The sequence below is a fragment of the Carassius carassius genome, chromosome 47 (assembly GCF_963082965.1).
Source record: "Carassius carassius chromosome 47, fCarCar2.1, whole genome shotgun sequence".
In the NCBI taxonomy this organism is placed as follows: domain Eukaryota; kingdom Metazoa; phylum Chordata; class Actinopteri; order Cypriniformes; family Cyprinidae; genus Carassius; species Carassius carassius.
This window is the reverse complement of record NC_081801.1, coordinates 16882917-16901990: the sequence shown is the minus strand read 5'-3', so window position 1 is coordinate 16901990 and position 19074 is coordinate 16882917. Positions and strand designations below refer to the sequence as shown.

At 37.5% G+C, this 19074-nt stretch overlaps 1 protein-coding gene and 2 non-coding genes across 3 annotated transcripts in view; all 3 read left to right on the top strand.

Moving 5' to 3' along the window:
- LOC132130534 (collagen alpha-1(XXIII) chain-like) overlaps positions 1–17676 on the top strand; it is a 104801-nt gene extending 87125 nt beyond the window's left edge. The window contains exons 6-30 of the mRNA XM_059542257.1: positions 3149–3175; positions 3310–3336; positions 6148–6174; positions 6339–6365; positions 8162–8221; positions 8891–8998; positions 10706–10732; positions 10865–10891; positions 11639–11692; positions 11772–11834; positions 11970–12005; positions 12095–12169; positions 12250–12285; positions 12386–12430; positions 12504–12593; positions 12677–12730; positions 12818–12874; positions 12997–13023; positions 13110–13178; positions 13276–13338; positions 13442–13468; positions 13551–13604; positions 14194–14280; positions 16265–16303; positions 16457–17676. Of these exons, the coding sequence (XP_059398240.1) occupies positions 3149–3175; positions 3310–3336; positions 6148–6174; positions 6339–6365; positions 8162–8221; positions 8891–8998; positions 10706–10732; positions 10865–10891; positions 11639–11692; positions 11772–11834; positions 11970–12005; positions 12095–12169; positions 12250–12285; positions 12386–12430; positions 12504–12593; positions 12677–12730; positions 12818–12874; positions 12997–13023; positions 13110–13178; positions 13276–13338; positions 13442–13468; positions 13551–13604; positions 14194–14280; positions 16265–16303; positions 16457–16459 (1209 nt within the window). The 3' untranslated portion in view covers positions 16460–17676. The remainder of the gene's footprint in view (positions 1–3148; positions 3176–3309; positions 3337–6147; positions 6175–6338; positions 6366–8161; positions 8222–8890; positions 8999–10705; positions 10733–10864; positions 10892–11638; positions 11693–11771; positions 11835–11969; positions 12006–12094; positions 12170–12249; positions 12286–12385; positions 12431–12503; positions 12594–12676; positions 12731–12817; positions 12875–12996; positions 13024–13109; positions 13179–13275; positions 13339–13441; positions 13469–13550; positions 13605–14193; positions 14281–16264; positions 16304–16456) is intronic.
- Positions 17677–18006: 330 nt separating this feature from the next.
- trnav-cac (transfer RNA valine (anticodon CAC)) lies at positions 18007–18079 on the top strand. Its single transcript has one exon. It is a non-coding gene; the product is annotated as a tRNA-Val (tRNA).
- An 881-nt stretch (positions 18080–18960) lies between these two features.
- trnav-aac (transfer RNA valine (anticodon AAC)) lies at positions 18961–19033 on the top strand. The gene has a single exon. It is a non-coding gene; the product is annotated as a tRNA-Val (tRNA).
- The last annotated feature ends 41 nt before the right edge of the window (positions 19034–19074 follow it).

Here is a 19074-nt window from a genome sequence, read left to right as displayed (position 1 = left end):
TCAGATTTCGTTATTGCGTTGGACCGATCGGACTTAAGAGCAAAGGTCTGTTTAAATACCGACGGGAGCGGCGTTTGAATTACAATCGTTTTTTTCCTAGTTGTAGTGATGTTCACACTCGCGTGATGCCTTTTGAAAACCTTAGGCCGGTGACACACTGGCGTATTGCACCGTCAATACTGTTGACGGTGCCCTTTATCAGTAGGCTTTATATTTATGCTCAACATGAAAGAAAAGTGAAAGTGAAGTGACATTCAGCCAAGTATGGTGACCCATACTCGGAATTTGTGCTCTGCATTTAACCCATCCGAAGTGCACACACACAGAGCAGTGAACACACACACACACACTGTGAGCACACACCCGGAGCAGTGGGCAGCCATTTATGCTGCGGCGCCCGGGGAGCAGTTGGGGGTTCGATGCCTTGCTCAAGGGCACCTAAGTCATGGTATTGAAAGTGGAGAGAGAACTGTACATGCACTCCCCCCACCCACAATTCCTGCCGGCCCGGGACTCGAACCCACAACCTTTCGATTGGGAGTCCGACTCTCTAACCATTAGGCCACGACTTCCACCGTACCGAAGTATAGATATTGTTGTAGTGAAGACAAGATCCTGGTCTGTCGGCGCCTCAGCGGTCTCCCTTTATCCCTCTTTGTCACCTACAGTAGCAGCAGCGCGTCAGCGCCGCGTCAGACACCATTCTGGTGTGTAAAGACACAGAAAACGTGAAGCAGGTGTCACGCAACTGACAAACAGCAGAAACGCCACGCTCACGCCACGCAGCCAGTGTGTCACCGGCCTTAGAATCAGTTGCAGGGCGCGATTTGCGCTGAACGCGGAGACTTCCGCCACTTAATATGTTCGTTTGGAAACATGAAAATGTATATGTTCCGCAAACAAAATATTGCATTCGGTCATTCGGTACACACGTGCACCGTACCGAAAGCCCCGTACCGAAACGGTCCGGTACGAATACACGTACCGTTACACCCCTAATCTGTATGCATAACCTACCTATTAAACATGAACCTCAGAAAGATTAGTTCCAATTATCAATATTAGATAAGCTAATTTAAAGGTGCAATATGTGATTGTCTTCAGAAAATGTTTTTGTTATACTGGTTAAAAGTCTTTTCACATCCCGATACCAATCATTAAGTTAAATGGTCTAAATGTATTTATCTGTATTTATATATTCTGTCGAAGGTGTAGGACCAAGAAATGTACGTACAATCGTAAATAGCTTTCCTACCTGCCTGTCAGCGTATGTATCTGCATACCTCTATGCACCCTGTTCGTGCATACAGAATACATCATCAGCGCGTTCACGCACGCTATGCAGACAGAGCGAGAATGGCAGACAAACATCAACAATCTGGTCTTCCTTCCTGGTTTTGTAGTACTTTTAAAGTTTTCTCGCTGGTAAATGACACATGCTGTAGCCCAGCAGTTTCCAATTCCACTCCCCGCGCACATATTTTGCATGGCACGCTTAGTTTACACACGCGATTCAGATAAACAACTCGTTAGAAGTGAACTCCGAGAATGAACTGTTTTCCAATCGATATGATCCCTACACAGTGTTCTTTGATTCCTGCTCCCTTAGCAGGGGTTTACTTCACTTTTTGTTAACATAGACTGGAATTGTTAACAGCTGATGTAGCCTATTGTAGTAATGTTGTCTCTGGTATTCTGGTCTGTAAACAGAAATGTATTCACAGGGAGTGGCTTTGGACGGCGATTGCTGCGAGGGTGGGAAACTCTTTTAATGCTATCGGGCTAATGTTAGCATTTTCCACGATCTCCTATTGCACCTTTAATCACATCAAATCTTCTTATTTAAATACATTGTATTTCCATTATTATATATATAAAAGAAGTTGTTCTCAAATTGTTTAACCTCTACACTTACACAACTCGTACAGAACAGAGAGTTATTGTTCTTTCCAATAGCTTTGCTTGAAGCCTCCCTGACAGGCCATCGCAATCCAGATGCGATCATTTGCATGCATTGGCAGCCTCCTCTCCGCATAAAGATCAACTGGGAAATATTGCCCTGTGTGAAGTCTCTCCAAACATAACAAGAGAGCTGCTCCAACTGAACCGTGTGCAAGACTGCACCACATGTGGCCCTTGCCGGATTTCCAACCGCACTCAGAACCATCACCACACCAGTCATCCGTTTCTTCTACATTACGCTGAATAGACTGACATGTGCAACATGCTCTCTTGTCACTTGTCCATTGTGAAAGTACAAGCTCACATTACCAGAGCAAGACACAGATCTATTGTCTGCATTCCCTGATTCAGAATAAAATCATGTTGATAAGAATAAAGACATGCAAGTCAGAGAATGATCAGAAATCTCTCTTTATCCCAAAATTTGATTTTAGTCTAATTTTACATTGTGTATAAAATATTATATTGACACATTGTTTTAAAGGGGTCATATGATGCTTTTTCAAAGATCATAATTTTGTGCATTTGGTGTAACAGAATATTGACATGATTTAATGTAAAAAAAAAAAAAAAAAAACATTTTTTAAATACTGTACATTATTGTAGGTCCTCTATGCCCCATCTCTCTTAAACGTGCAAAACACCGCATTTGAACATTCAGTAGCAAATACCTAAACTAATGACGAAACATTCTTATAGTAGCTGATTCAGAAGTGGCAGATTGTCTTAGCAGATTCAGAATTACCTCCGTTACCTCCATGAAACGGTCGTCCATAAAAGGCGTTGCTGTTCTGTTGTAAGTAATCTTAAAGATTCATATATGCATCTACTTTCGGAAGGCCAAATAAAGTGCTTTTTTTACCTCATAATTTTTTATAAGAATGTCATAAGTGCAATGACAGACTTCTCTCTGGTGATGTATGCCGGACACCTCTAGACATTTAGTCTGCTTAAACTCCACCCCTTTCTTACAATCAACAGCAGGCTTGCATTTAGATCTGCCTCTATCCAATAAACATCCGATGTATAGGACCAAGTCCCCACCCGGCCTTATTCAAATAGCCCTTTTACCCAGATACCAATCACTATTGGGAAGAAATTATCGAAGTAGAAAATTCAAATCGAATGTACAAGTACATAACCATAAAAACTCATTTGAGTCTTTTTCTGTCTCTTTCCCTCTCAGGGTCCAATGGGTATGGATGGTAAACCTGTAAGTACAACATCATCGAGTTGTAAGTACAACTCCAGTCATCTGTAGGCTGATGAGTTTAACACACTGTAACACAATGCTCATTAAGCTGTAAAAATGAAATAATAGTAATGATAATTTCTCTCTTGTTATAGGGACCTCCAGGTCCAAATGGCAGCCAGGTAGGTTTTTTTTATCATTTCAAGCTGAAAGCAACTGTATTATTGTGTGTTGTGTAATTCTGTCATGGACTCATAGGCCATAGATTTCTAACAAAGCCATAACACCAACATCTGGTAGAAACACCTCCTGGTTTGTACAGCACAGGTAAACTTCAGTCTATCACTATTCACAAGAGTGCAATGCTGGAAAGTAGTGTTTAGATCTAATTCCTCAGGTTACTCCAGGTGCCAGATGCAAAAGCTGTGCGCAAGTTAAAAAGCATAGTTGTGGTGAAAATTGGCACTGAGTTACAATTAACCCACTACTAAATATTAAACTTAACTAAATGTAACCCTACGTTATTAAATAATAATTTACGAAAGCAGCATTAAAGATTTTCATTATAAAGTTTCTTAGTATTTATTACTCATTATCTTATCTTAGTTACAGTTTCTGAATATGAATTACATATTTAAATACATATATTATTGTATTTCACGATTATGTATTGTTTTTTAAATACATATCATTTATTAACATAAAGAATAACAAGAAAAGCTTAAATTCACTGTCTTTTCTTTATGCAAATTTGAAGACTGCTTATTGGATTAATAAAGTTAAACATCATATTTCGCAACTACATATTGCAGAGGTCTTGTGACTTACTAAGGTTTTGCCATAAGAACAAATGATACAATCAAAATGAAATGGAAACTCCACGCAAACATTAAAATTATGTCATCATTTACTCACCCTCTTGTCATACTTTGAAGAACTTTGGAAACCAAATAACAATGGAGCCCATTGACTTCATATGTATTAAAAAAAATCTCATACAGTTTTGGAACAACATGATAAAACAGTGTTTTAGTGCCACGTAAAAGAAAAATAAAAAAGTAGATGTAAGATTACAAGACTTAAAGTCATTATATTTTGAGAGTAAAAAATTATATTTTGAGAATAAAGTCATAGTCATGACTTAGTCTTAGCAATATGAGATTAAATTCATAATATTTTGAAACTAAAGTCATGCAACATTATGATATCAAAGTCGTAGTATGAGAAAAAAAGTAAAAAAAGTCATAGCAATATGAGATTAAAGTCATATTTTGAGAACTGTTTGTATTTCACTATAATGTTTTATATTAAAAGTACCAAAAGCACAAAGCTTATAGATATTATTGGGTGGCTGGCCAACTACAAATAAAGAATGCATTTGAAGACGTGAAATATTATATACTCTGATATACTCTGTGAGTATATGACTCATGGCATGATTTCTGCTAATAATCCCACGTACTGTATATTCAAATCAGTTACCAGGAATTTCTCCAAGTGCTTCTAATCCGGGCATTTGCATTTGTAACGGCTGTACTCTCATAATAATTTGACTTTTAATTGACTTATATTTCAATCTTGTTCTTGTATTGTTATGATTTTATTCTCATAGTTTTAACTTTATTCTCAAAATATTACACATTGCGATCTTGTTATTTTTTTATTTACCTGGCACTAAAACACTGTTGAAACATTAAGATAAGTATATGATGAAAGAATTTACATTTTTGGGTGGAGTTTCCCTTTAAGTACAGTGTTTACTAGCAGTTACTAGGAACCCAGTTCTGCACCTAACTTCCCAAATTAAGTAAAAATGTTCTTATACCCGTATATGTTTACATGGGGGAGGCCAGCAGGGCCTCCGTGGTTGATGCCTCTTTTAAAACCCATTCGAAGGGTAAACATGGGAGCAATTAATTGCTCAGAAATAAACACAAGTCTGGTGAAGCACATCAGTGGAACACCAACAGTTTTTGCCAATTACATCAAAGTTTAGAGTCACCGGTTTAAATCACACTCAAGAGGATTTTTTTTTTTTTGCTAAAAGTGGAAGGACTAAAAGTTGAGTGTTTACTTGAAGGACCATTGAAGATTAAAGAAAGAGAGATGTGTTTTTGACTGGGCATACATGAAGAAGATCCGTATAAATGACTTTATATAACAAGAGAGATGCACATCTCAACCTTATGCAAATGTTCTCCATCTGTGTGTTGGAATCACTATCATCTTATGTATCTTCTCCATCACAATCAAAGCATCAGAGGATAAAATCAAGTGATTTGTCTACTGCCGTCATTGTTGGGTCCAAGAATAACACCCTCTAATCTATTAAATCTATTCAATCTCCAATCCATTTAAAAATATAAAAAGTGACAGAAACTCTTCCAAGATTCCTGCTGTACGTTTTCGTAACTACCCACAAATCCATGTCAACATGAACAGCACTTGGGACAAGACTCTCACGTTTAACATATTTTGAAAAATACCACAACAGCACTGCATTGCTTTTTTTGACGAAGGTCACACTTATGAAACAGCACACAAAATTACAGTGTTTGAAGAACTGCAGTGAACACTACATCACAGAGCATGATGGAACTGTGATAATCAGAATGTGTCTTGTTGTTTTTGTGGTCTTCAGCTAAGTTTCCTGTGCAGACCGCTGTACAGAATAAAACCAGAATAATATCATTCGTTCCCTCAAACCAGCTGTCCACTCGTTCAAAATTATATGCCAGAATATTTGCTTTCAACAGGAATGGAATGCCATAACATTGTTTTATCTTTACTTGTCTATATCTTTCTTTTCATAGTTTGTGATATACTGGTTTTCATTTACTCAATCATTCATTCAAACACTTCAACCACTCAAACATCTGCCAGTCATTTCTGAGGGTGTAAGAGGTTTGACTTGTGGTTTGCAATGGAAATAGTCTGCGTTGTTAAGAACAATTTTTAATCAGTCGCTTTGAATCTTTCTCTTCTTTTGCCAGGGAATGTCGGGACCGAAAGGAGAGAAGGTATGTTCACCCCACAAAACATTCCTGCATGATAAATGTGCAATTTATGGAGCCATTAAGTCATAACAATGATAGATTTGCTCTAATTGAAGCATGTTGAGCTTGTTACTTAATGACATTCAAATAAACTTATAAGTAAGAGCTAAGAGTTGCTCTCTCCACAGGGTGACCAGGGAGACATGGGTCCCAGGGTGAGTGTCACAATCATCTAATATCATACTCAGTCTCTAAAGAAGTCTCTCTGCCCTGATTGCTCTGATCTGAGGATGCCTCTTGAACTGCAAGTCAATTAAAGCCATTTCCTCCCAGATGGCAGGGCTTGGGTGCTAGCAGTTTTACATTACGGTGTTAACAGAGGTAAAATCTGTTAAACTAATTCAAATTACAACCTCAATGTGGTATCCATCACTGTACCCCTGCCACCACCGAAACCGTGAGCCTTGACAAATCAGGAATTTACCAGTGAAGATCGCACTACTTTTCTATCTATATACTTGATATATTATTTAAATCATTTGGCTCCCTATGCTTCTTTTCCACCATACCTCATGACCATTCAGCACAATTAGAAACACGTGCTTTGGCTGCTCTCTTTCTTTATGTAAAGAACATGTGTTGTATGCGCTACACTGTTTTTGCTTCATTGCATTAGTCTGACTGGTGAAAAATGAACCAAATCACTGAGAGTGGAGACATGAACAGTCAAGAAAAGGAAAACAGCCTCTCCCATGGGCTGTGTTCTTCTTTTTGTGTGGATGTAAGAGCCAAATTAGTGCTTTTTCAACTGCAGTTAGCAGGAGGAGTATGACCCCTTGAAATCCATTAAAGCTCTCATGGGACAAGGACCCCTTGACCTGGAAGTCGATTAAAGCCATGTTTCCTTCCAGATGGCGAGACTTGGGTTTGTAGTGCAGGTGGATAGTTGACCTTATGCTTACTCCTGACTTGTGACTTTTGGCCTTTGCCGAGACACAGAAGAAGCAGACAGGACTCACAAAGTAGTCTTTGTGGCATCTGAGGAGGCCGAAAAGAATGTTCTGCAAAGATGTATGCAGGGTTGTGTGCTATACAGAACTGAATTGAGAATGCTGTTTAAATTCCAGTTTGGTTCCTGGATTTGAATTTATGAAGCAAACAGGATGCAGCATTGCAATTTATTTAAATGTGAGCTAATAAAATGACAATTAATTGAATTTCAAAGAAACTCACATATCTTTAAATTAGAAAAGCAAAGTTTGTCAAGAGGAAGAGGAACTTTACATGTTGACTTGATAAAGCCTTGTTTAAATTTCTGGAGAGAAAAAAATTCAAAAAGTCTTGAAGTTTGAAGGTTTATAGAGATCACATCGTAGATACTTAACACCCAGAATACCTCTAAAAGCCATCTAGTAATCACCCAGAACACAAGAGCAACATATTAAAAACTGCATGGCAATATCTTGGGAATCATGAAGATCACTTTAGCATTATGGTGGTAAGTTGTAGTGGGTGGGCAAGCACCCGTTTTCTGCTGAAGAGGTAGAAATGTAGTTTAGCCATGCTGTTGTTGTTCACTACAGCATTTCAGTACAGTTCCTGCAGAGTAGGTTTTTGTGCACAAACACAAAAGAAGCCCTTGACAATCTGAGAAAGAAAAATCAAGAAAAAGTTTCTCCTGGGAAAAAGTAGCCTTTCTTTGTGAATCAGTTGCAGGCCTATCTAACCGCAACTCTAAACATAAACCTCATCGCCATGTGAGCCCTTTGAAAGTTAATCATATCCAGAAGGTGTATTTGGGCTTGGTTTCTTAAAACAGAAGAATAGCCAGAATATCTCTCACAGGATTCAATTTCAAGCTGAAGCTCAGTTCTGCACAGAAGTACAATACAAGATGTCATCCCCCTCCAGTATATGTATTGTAACAGTGTCATTCTCCGGATCATCTCCTCTTTCTCACTTATGTCATTTCCTGCCTCCGTTTTCTTCTATATGACCTCTGACCTCCCAGGGACCACCGGCCTACGCTGCCTCTGCAGGCCTGCTCAGTAATCAGATTCTCACGGTTAAGGTTTGTCCTTCCCAGCCTATCATCCCTTGTTCATGTTCACAAACATGTGTGCCTTCATACCTTACTTTATTTCATGTCATTTTTTCCACTTCTACTTTGTTCCCACAACCCTTTACGCTGAGGGAAGATGGTGCAGGCTGAATATCTGGTTCTCCAGCTGTGATTGCTCGCATCTCTGCTTTCTTTCTTATTTACTCTGTCCATCTTTCTCATTACCTTTCCTCTGCTGTCAGATAGTCTTCCCTCACTGAGCATGGCTTTCTCTTGGCTACAGCTGACCACCACACTTTTCACAGGCATCTAAAGAGCTAGACTTGTGCATGCATTGCTGCTTTTCTAGTTTTCTCCATTTCTTGTATCCTTGGCCTCAATTAGCTCATCTGGCAGTTTACAATGTTGTGCATGCCTGTTTTGAATTTCAAACAGAGGATAATTGTTGTGTTTATTGACAAAAGAGACGAAAACATGTTTGAAAGACCACAGCAAATAATCAAGCCAAAAAAAACCTTTTGCCTTTTTTAGCCATTAAAGTGTCTTGCATTGTTAATTGAGAATTGTTTTTGGAACAGATATTTCTTCATAGATATCTGCTCCTTGAATCTTTGGCCCCAAAGCTATTTTAGCATTTGCCACAACCAAACTTACAGTTTCAGTATGTTCTTTCTGTAGGGTGATCAAGGTCAGGCTGGACCCCCAGGTCCCCCAGGAACACCTGGTCCCAGAGGGCCTCCAGGAAACACCGGCAGAGATGGGCCGCAGGGCCACCCAGGAGAACCAGTGAGACACTCTCTTTCTATCTCACATGGTCTCGTGTGCCTGTGTCTGTACTGAGCTCACTCATTCTACAGCTGTTGTGACTCCTATATGAGTCACACTGTGCTGAAGACCCTGCTCATAAGACCAGGTGCAGCTTCTCACTGAGCTGAACCCTGTGTTGGGTTCAGACATACTGCATTTGCTTTCTTGGCAGATGCTCCCATATCACAATGACTTGGTTTTAAAAATCCATAGACTGTTTAAGACAGGTAGCTGTAGAATACATCATTGATTGTATTGAGTAGGTTTTTAGTGCATTGCTTTGTTGTTGCTGTTATGTTCTTGGTTATTTCTAGGGGGAAAAGGCTGTGAAACACCAAGTTAATGGTCAGCTGTCAGCTAATGCTGACCCCATTTTTGCATGTGTTCTGCACTGCTGGCACTAGTAGGACCACCATCAGCAGCTATTTAGCTGTTTGAGCATGTTGAATTGGTGAGATCGACCACTTTGATTGGCTGTGAAGCTTAGCAAACCTAAAAAACAACAACCTAAAGTGATGAAAACAAGCAAACAACAAAGACACACACAAGGCTCTTCTAATTTTACATAATATTGTCTGAGCATTCCAGCACTGAAATGTTTTCATAATGACATGGCCATCTAGTTCTTTGCTGTCAGCTTGGTGTGTCACAGCCTTAACCCAAGTACAAAGAGCTCAGCCCCAAGTCTCTTTAATATTATCTAGTCAAGGCCTCCTTAAAATCCTTAACTTTGAAAATACTTGCTTTAACAATATACTGTAGGTTTATAGTTATTTCATCTTCCATCACCTCAAAAATAAGAAGCCTCAACATGCTGTTCACAGTAATGCATTATACAGTATAACAGTCTGAGGTGGGGTACTTAGTGATTGAGCTTGTAGCTCCAGAGTATGTAACTATGATGCTTTATGCATTTCTAGTAAACTCCCAATGTTTTACTTAGCCAGTTTATCTTAACATATGTTCTGCACCTTATTTTCTTTTTAAGACTAACATCTAATCCAAATAAAGAATGGCGCAATGATGAAGGGCAAAAAATACTCTCACCCTGCTCTCCATCATATTGGGAGCAGATGTTCTGGGGTCAAGAAGCTCAAAGGCCATTTCCTGTTATTGTATCCCAAATTGTATTTATATATGCCTAAGTGAAACCACCTCATTAGGCCTGATGCCATGCCTTGTCCTTCTCAGAAGTGCTGTGGAACATGACAAACAGACAGTAGATGTTTCTGTTGAGTGTCTGCAGGAATACACAAAGATGTACAAATTAATTAGATTTTAGGCAAATGTTATGCAATATTTCTTAAGTGTCGAATCCGTAGATAGCTTGAATACATCCTTGGAAGCTTACATGACGTCTGCCAGAACATCCTGAAATAGATGTTTAAAAGATCATTGTGTGCTTGTTTACTGTTGTTTTGGTGTATTCTAAAGTTACCCTCCCATTAGCTGAATAACCTCATCTGTGTTTAGTGAACCTTTGTCACTTTAGGGCTGCCATCTGTATCACATAATTTAGATACATTTGGATCATTTTGATGATTAATTTGATTGAAAAGAAAAAGATTAGATTTAAGTAGTTATACTATACATCATAGATCTAAAAAGGTCTAGCATTTAGTGGACAGTCAACAACCTGTTTCTTTAAATATAACTTGTATGTTATGTTTGCTCTCTAAATAACAGGGTGCTCCTGGAAAAGATGGAAATGAGGTAGAACCCCCCCCCCACACTATATTTTATGAACTCATATTTTATTATTTATCTACAACTTAATATCATTTAAAGTAATATTGCTTAAATGAGATTGACTTATGTTATATCTTAATAACATTTTCCCTACAGGGACCAAGAGGGCCACCAGGCATGCAGGTAATATACATGTGTGTGCCTACGAACATATGTGAATCACATAAAGTGGGCCCTTAAGTATCTGGACTCTTCAGCCAAAATTAAAAATGCATGAATGTTGCATTGATATCAAAATAATCAAAACAACAAAATATCAAATCAAGTGGAAAATAGTACAATTAAATGCTTAAAGCAAAACACAAAAAGTACTAGAAGTACTAAAGTACTAGTTTCAAATAATAAAATGATAGTTATGTCATTCGAAAATAAGAAAAATATATTTGGACCTGTTAATCATTATTGGTACCAGTTTGATAAAAAGAAGTTGAAATAAGTAAGTAAATAAATACAAATAAATAAATGATCAAATTGATGTCATCAGAAGGCAATGTCATTCCAGAGTGCAAACAGATTTTCAGATTTTGATTAAAGATTACCAAGACAGAGGTGTGTTTATAGTTTTGGAGGCCATAGTGCTGTCTGTGGGGCCTCCTTGGTAGAAATTGTGTTCCTGGTCCCCACGCAATTGCACACACTACTGCCAAATCAACAACAACTTTTTTTTGTGTGGATTTACTTAACAGATTCATTATTAACCTCAAGACTAGGAATGTGCACTAACAAACTTCGACATGTTGATGTCAGTGCAGATTTAAGTATTCAGAATTGTCCAAATACTGTTTATACGTACATGTAATATTCACTACTATTTATTTTCATTGCACAATATTTGACAACAAAATAAAAATCCATTGTTTTCTCATTAAGGGTATGAATGGTGTCAATGGCATACCTGGCCCACAGGGCCCTGTAGGGCAAAAGGTTAGATTTTCACCCTCTTTTTCTGTTTTCATATACACAAAGACGACCTTGATTATTATGCAGTTTTTTTGGCATATAGGGGGATAAGGGCACCCCAGGTACTGAAGGGAAGAGAGGGACTGATGGATCCCCTGGCATGAAGGTAAGCTGTCTTTTGAGAAGCTGGTAATTATAATAAGAAGATGGAGTTATAGTGTTTAAGAGATGTAGTCGCATTAAGGTCAGTTTAATGAGTTAGTGCACCTTTTAAAACAATACAATATTCCTGATTCCTTAGGGTGAAAAGGGAGATGTTGGAGATCCAGGACCCCAGGTGAATATTTAACCAAATCTTTTATTCATTACATTTCTTTTTGATCATCATAGATGGCTGACAGTCATTTCCGTCTGTCTCTCTCGCAGGGTTTGTCTGGAGAGAAAGGAGCTACTGGCTTCATAGAGAATGCTGATCTGGCTGTTAGACTAAAAACTCTACAGGTACATTTCAGTTAGAAAATGTACCCTTCTGTTTTCTCCAGTAATTAGTCTTTGTGTTGATATTTTGTTTGTACCAATAGGGGCCTCCAGGCCCTCCAGGGGAGCAAGGGCCAAAAGTGAGTTATTAATTTACACTGAACTGCATTGTCATACATCATGTACCATTGCTGGGACACTATACCATTCAGATATATCGCAAATATGTCTTTGTAACAGGGAGAAATGGGCTTACTTGGAGCACCAGGACCTGAAGGAAAGCAGGTTTGTTCATACACAGTCTGATTATACTTAGTTATTCAAGTGTACTCAATAAACAGCTTGATGTTTCATCCAGGGCCATAAGGGAGAGAGAGGTAATGCAGGAGAGCCTGGAGCAGCAGGAGCCAAAGGGGAAAAGGGTGACATTGGGCTAACAGGGCCTTCAGTGAGTATTACCAACAATCAACATGTCATGTTTATGGCAACCCTCAGGATCATTATATATGTTAATTTGTTGTGGCATTTTAGGGGGAAGCAGGGCAAAAGGGAGATAAAGGAGACTCTAGGCTTGAGGACAGTCTGGTGAGTTTAATACACACACATTTATATTTAGATCCTATGTTATCCAGATGTAATTTAATTGGATTAATCTTGACAACTCTCTTGTAGGCCCAGATTATCTCTATGCCTGGCCCACCAGGGCCACCTGGACCCCCTGGGCCTGCCGTACGGAATAGTTTAATACTTCCTAACTTGATTTTTGATAGGATAAAAAAAAAGTTTAGAAGAATTTTGTCAAGGAAAGCAAAGAATAGTTAACTTATTTTTTTCCATTTCATTTCTTTCAGGGATATCATGGATTGCCTGGACCCAAGGTCAGACTCTAAAGCACTGTTGAAATTTGTTGTTCATGGGAACTGAAATATTTAACATAAATCTAACAAATTTAAATGTAACACAGGGAGATCCTGGTGAGTCAGTTAAAGGAGAAAAGGGCGATGCTGGAGAGAGAGGTCCACTTGGGCAGCGGGTAAGATTTGCTGCAAAAAACAATATGCACAAACCACTTTAAGACTTGTAAAGATATGAAAAGGCTGGTTTGATACAATTCTGCTTGTTGTGCTTAGGGTCTTCAAGGCTTTCCAGGGTCTAATGGCTTGGTAGGCCTGCCAGGTGCAAAAGGTGAAAAGGTGAGGTTTTTTTGTACCTTAAAAAGACAAGTTAACAAGTAGTTATTTGACTACAAATAACCTGTTACTGTTGTTTCTTTTGCCATTGTGTTTTGTTTTCAAGGGGAAGCAAGGTGAACCAGGTTTAGATGTAAGTAATCATTATGCTGTTAAGTTATGTACTGTTAAGTATATGAAGCCTTTTCTTACTGAACTTGGCTTTCCTGTGATAGGGTTTCCCAGGGTTTCAAGGAGAAAAGGGGGACAGAGGAGACAATGGGGAGAAGGTAAATAAATGGGTTTTTTTTTTTTCATTTCCAGTGATTACTTTTTGTATGCATTTAATAAGGCTTATTGGAATAGTTTTGTACGCTGTAATGGATTATAAAATAACATACTGGTAAGATTTTAAAATAGTTTTGTCTTAAAAGAATATCTTTTATTGCCATAAAAATTTATTTGGTAAAATGTTGTGTAATAAGTGGTTTGACTACTTCATTTCCCTTAAATATCCGTTTAGCTTGAACTTGCCGCTTGCTCACAACTGCTGTCTTCATGGAAACTTTGCATTTAAATATTTAAACTCAAATCAATATTTTGTCAAATGATATACTTATCTGGCAAGTAGGCGTGTAATAAATGGGATATTGAACATCCAGCCGGTTGTTATCGCAGAATAACCCCCTTCAGTTTTATTCAAGACCCTGATGTTGGGGGTTATTCTGCCATACCATTCGGCTGGATGTAAATTCTCGGTTACATATATGGTATATTATTTTAAAATAAGTTCTTAATGCTTTACTAGTACAATCTGACCAGCTTTATTCAAAATAGTTTCATTTTTAAGCATACCTTTCCACTGTGCTCTTCATGCAGGGTGAAAGAGGCTCAATAGGAAAAAAGGGTCTGAAAGGACAGAAGGGAGAGCAGGGACCCCCAGGGCTTGATCAGCCTTGTCCTGTGGTATGTCATAAAACCATGTGAATGCTGTTACAATGTTTTCTTTTTTTTTTTTTTTTTCTTCAATGCAAGTGTATGGCAAAGTCAGCTTTGTGTGCGTGCATTGAAAGAATTTAAAACAGATAAAATTTGACATGGATGGGTTTCACTGACAGGACACCAGTGGGTTTAGAGAACATGGTGGGGAGGCAAGGGCTCCATCAGATGCCCCCTGCCCTTTGGTACGGTATTTTTTTTTTTCTTGTGTGCCCTCATCATTTCGATATTTTCATCCTGGTGCTTGGGGTTCCCTTGTCCACAACCATGAGATCTGACTCTCAGGATGGCTTGGCATAGACCAGATTTTGGAAATCAAGTTATCAGTTGATTATTCTGATGATTAACTGAGTAATCTGATATTTTCTGTGGTAATAAAAATAGACCTAGGTGAACAATAGACTTTAAAATGACTTAAATTACATAGTAGGAATAACAATTGGTTCAAATAAAATATCAAAAGCAAGTAATCACATTTTTTTATTGAACAAAACAGTAAAAATATATAACGCAATAAAACAATATAATCATAACTTATGTACATTATGTATTTTATCAAATGCCTACAGAGGGTACCAATGGCCTGACGATTGTTCTTATACTTTACAGAGCGATATAATCCTGGTTAACATTGTCTAAACAATATAATTCAAATGTCCACTTCTTTATAAAAATGCTAGCCTACATGGCACATGCTACATGTCATTTCTTGAGCAAGAACATGTGGACATCAAAACATGCAAACTCATATCGAGGATTTAAACTTTTATTCTATAGTCGTGACAAACATTTAGCATATTTGGAAAGATTATGTATTCTACCGTGTTGGTGGAAATTTGTAAATTATTTACCTTATATATCTGAATGGTGCACATTGCTCCCAGATGAACGTTATATAATTAACTCACAGTAGGGCTATAACAATTCCTTGATTCCCTCAATTAAAAAAAAAAGTCCTTGATTGTATTTTAATATAATTTGTATAATTTAATTAAGTGAGAAGCCTATATTTATTTATTTAGTGTAGACGTTATTATTAAGTAACGCAAACTTTTTGCTGAAATATTCACAACATTAATGCGCACAGTTTATCTGCCGATCAGATGCGTGTGAAAGTTCCATCTGTTACTACAATAACAGGAAGTAAAAATACAAAAATGTCGTGATAGTCATGTTAACGAGAAAACAGCAATTATTATGTTGAGATCATGAGAAAGTTAAGAAGACAAGAAAGAAAAATAATAATCCATGGCCTCTTAGGACTTCCATATTTTTCAGTCTCACTAATCACTAATTTGTTGGTTCATGTACAGTGGACTAGTTGACCAATCAAGAAAACATTAAATTTATAATTCTAACTACAATATAAGTGGACTGAATCTATGCCTTGCCCTATGAGATTATAGGTCACATGAAATAAATAATAATACCCACCTGGCATTGTGATCTTGTTCATCTGAGCTGTAGAGAGTGTGACAATGTGAATATGTGCTGCTGCTATTTACTGCCAGAGGTGTTCCTCTGTGGGTAAAGTCCAATATATACTTCGGTTTTTAAACATACACAATTTGTTTTGCACTAATCAGTTGGGCTGTTGTTTCACAGTGAAAGCAAAATTAAAGAGACAGAACAACAATAACAAATTACTGGAGACTGCAGCAACAGCAGATACCAGCATTGGCAAACGCTTTGTTTGAGAGAGTTATGAGAGAGCTGCAAATTTAGTTACAAATAATTTAGTTAGAAAAAGTATATTTTTATGGGTAAAACATTTTGGAGAAAATGGAGCACAACACTGGAAAAAAAAACGAAGTATACTTTGGTCTTTAGAGTGCTTCCTTTAGTCTCACACAATCATTGGTGGCAGGTTTCATGTGTGATCACCTCATTCCTCCCTACTTCATCAGTAAGAGCTGTTGGAAATCATTGATTTCCTTCTCTTTATTTGCAGGGCCGAGATGGGCTGCCCATACCAGGATGCTGGCATAAGGTATAATTATATATGTGATGTGAAAAAACTATAATAATCCTATAATCCTCACCACCATAATAGTGAGGATTTTGCATTATGACTGCAGTTTCTCCTATTGCTTCCTTTTTGTGTCATCTAACAGTTTTCTCCTATTGCTTTTTTTTTTTGCAGTAATGACTAACCTGGAGCATGGAGTTTGTACATATTGATATATATTTTGCAAGTAAAATAAGCTTTTTCTCCCAATTTTTTAAAAATCATATCTTATTTAATAAATTGGGTTTTTATATGGGAGCCCTTTTAAAAATAATATCTGTATCGCTGCATTAACAAAAGAGAGGCTCTCCACTGCCACAATAACAAGTGTAGAAAAGCAATGAAGCGAGCATCATAGGTACTGAGACTGTACTGATATTAGGAAGATACATGAACTCAATGCTTGTGGATGCACAGAGAATGCTGCTCTAGTCCTAAAGAAGAGAACATAACCCTGGACTTTCTAACAGACTGGCCAATGTGTCTGCAAATGATCACTTCTTCAATGGCTGTCTTACTGTCCTGGGCCTCATTTGAAACAACCAACCCCATCCATTCTTTGCTAAATGTTTTCTTTGAAAGCAAGAGGCTTCAGGGCAGGGGGGCAAAGCCAAGCACCCATCTCATCCCTAAATGACACTGAATGGGATATATGGAGGGAGTATGCTTTGCCAGTTCAGCTGGATGTTTCTAACGGAAGGGCTCACCTGTACTACAGGGAGAAACGCAATGTGGACGTTGCACTGGATTTGTACTGGTGTACATATGGACAAATCTGTATTTGGGAAATTCTTTACACTTGGTCAACAGGAAACAGCTTACTGTCTTTTGTTCCATTTCTCACTGAAATACACCAGTGGAGAGGTGGAAAAAAGTATAACAACTGATCATGTAAACTGATCATGTAAAGTTGTCATTGTAAGCCTTGTCTATTTTTTATAAGATCCCTCATAAACTCAAACAACTTTGGTCTTTTATTCATTGTTTTTGTGAGGTTGTCTGCATCCTCAATGAGCATTATACAAAGTTTGTGTAAATAAAATTTTTATTTTTTACATATAAAGGCTTGCATGATTTATTGTCTGAATACCGTGCACTGTGTTTTACGTTCAGTTGTTTTCCCCTCACTGTTTTGTTTCAATTTAGTAAAAGATGGAAATGTTTAATTACAGCAGTTTTTTGAAGAGAAAGATTTAACATTCATATACAACAATGCAAATGTTTCTAGCTATACAAATCAGTGTAATGTGTTGTGCTATCAAATGTGTCAGATTTGATAAACAAGTTAGTTAAATTTGAAATGTTTATACTACCTTAATAACACCACATCTGGAATAAAATCATATCAAGAACAACTCTTTGAACTCTACCGCCCCCTTGAGTACTGAGGTCTGTTACTGCCATAGTAATCAAACACTACTGATAGAGTTATAGCCAAATATTCTAATTTGCATTCAAGTGTAAGCTATCTTTATGGCCTTAGTGTGTTAAATTCCTAGTAGAATGGATATTTTATAAATGCAGAAAATAATAATCTAATTAAATCAGTGTCTTACTACTAATACTCCATGTGTAGCTAAAATACACATCAAAATACAAGTCAATTATTTACTGTTTTCATACATGTATAATATGGATATATCACAATATGCAGTGACTTCAACATGCAGTGACTTCAACATGCAGTTTCCGTAGTGTAGTGGTTATCACGTTCGCCTCACACGCGAAAGGTCCCCGGTTCGAAACCGGGCGGAAACAACTACTTTTTCTTGCACTAAAACATCCTTAAATGTTCTACATAACGTTTTGTTTTACTGCCTACCTTTAGTCATACATTAAACAGTACAATACCTGTCAAAAGTTTTAAAACATTCATATTTTTATATGTTTGTGCTTAAGTCTCTTAAAGGGGTCATCGGATGGCCATTTTCCACAATTTGATATGACTCCTTAGGGTCTTAATGAAAATTCTATAACATACGTTGGTTAAAATTTCTCAAATGGTAGTATAAAAAACTAAATTTTTATGGTCAAAAACAGCTCTATTATTAAATTATCCGTTTTTTTGCATGTTGCGTTAAATGCTAATGCGAGCCCTGCTATGAGAGACTGCGTACTATAACCACATTTAACCGCGAAACTTGCTAACAGCAAATTATTAGTAGGAATTGCAAAGATTCATAAAAATCATTTTACTCACATCGCTGTAAGTGAAGCTGGATCACAAATGATTAGGGTGAACATTAATGCATTTAAGCATTTTGAGGGTGCATTCCCTTCTAAAACAATGGTAATCCACTACATCTTCAGCGGCTCAGATGTCAGGTGTAATGACTGGTGTAAAAGACTTATTCGAATTCATTAGAATGATTTCTGAAGGATCATGTGAAATCGAAGACTGGAGTACTGGCTGCTGAAACTACAGCTTTGAATCATAGGAATAAATTACATTTAAAATATATTCAAATAGGGTTAATATAAAAAAATATTACTGTTTTTATTATATTATATATTATATTTTTGATCAAATAAATGCAGCCTTGGTCAGAATAAGTGTATTACAATGTAGTGTTATGTAGGGTGGTTGGACAGGAAAACACACCGAAAAAAAACATATTACCCATGAGTCTTTGCACAAGGTTTCCGTAGTGTAGTGGTTATCACGTTCGCCTAACACGCGAAAGGTCCCCGGTTCGAAACCGGGCGGAAACAACCTTTTTCCCACCTAAGAAAAAACAGTTAAATACACAGAT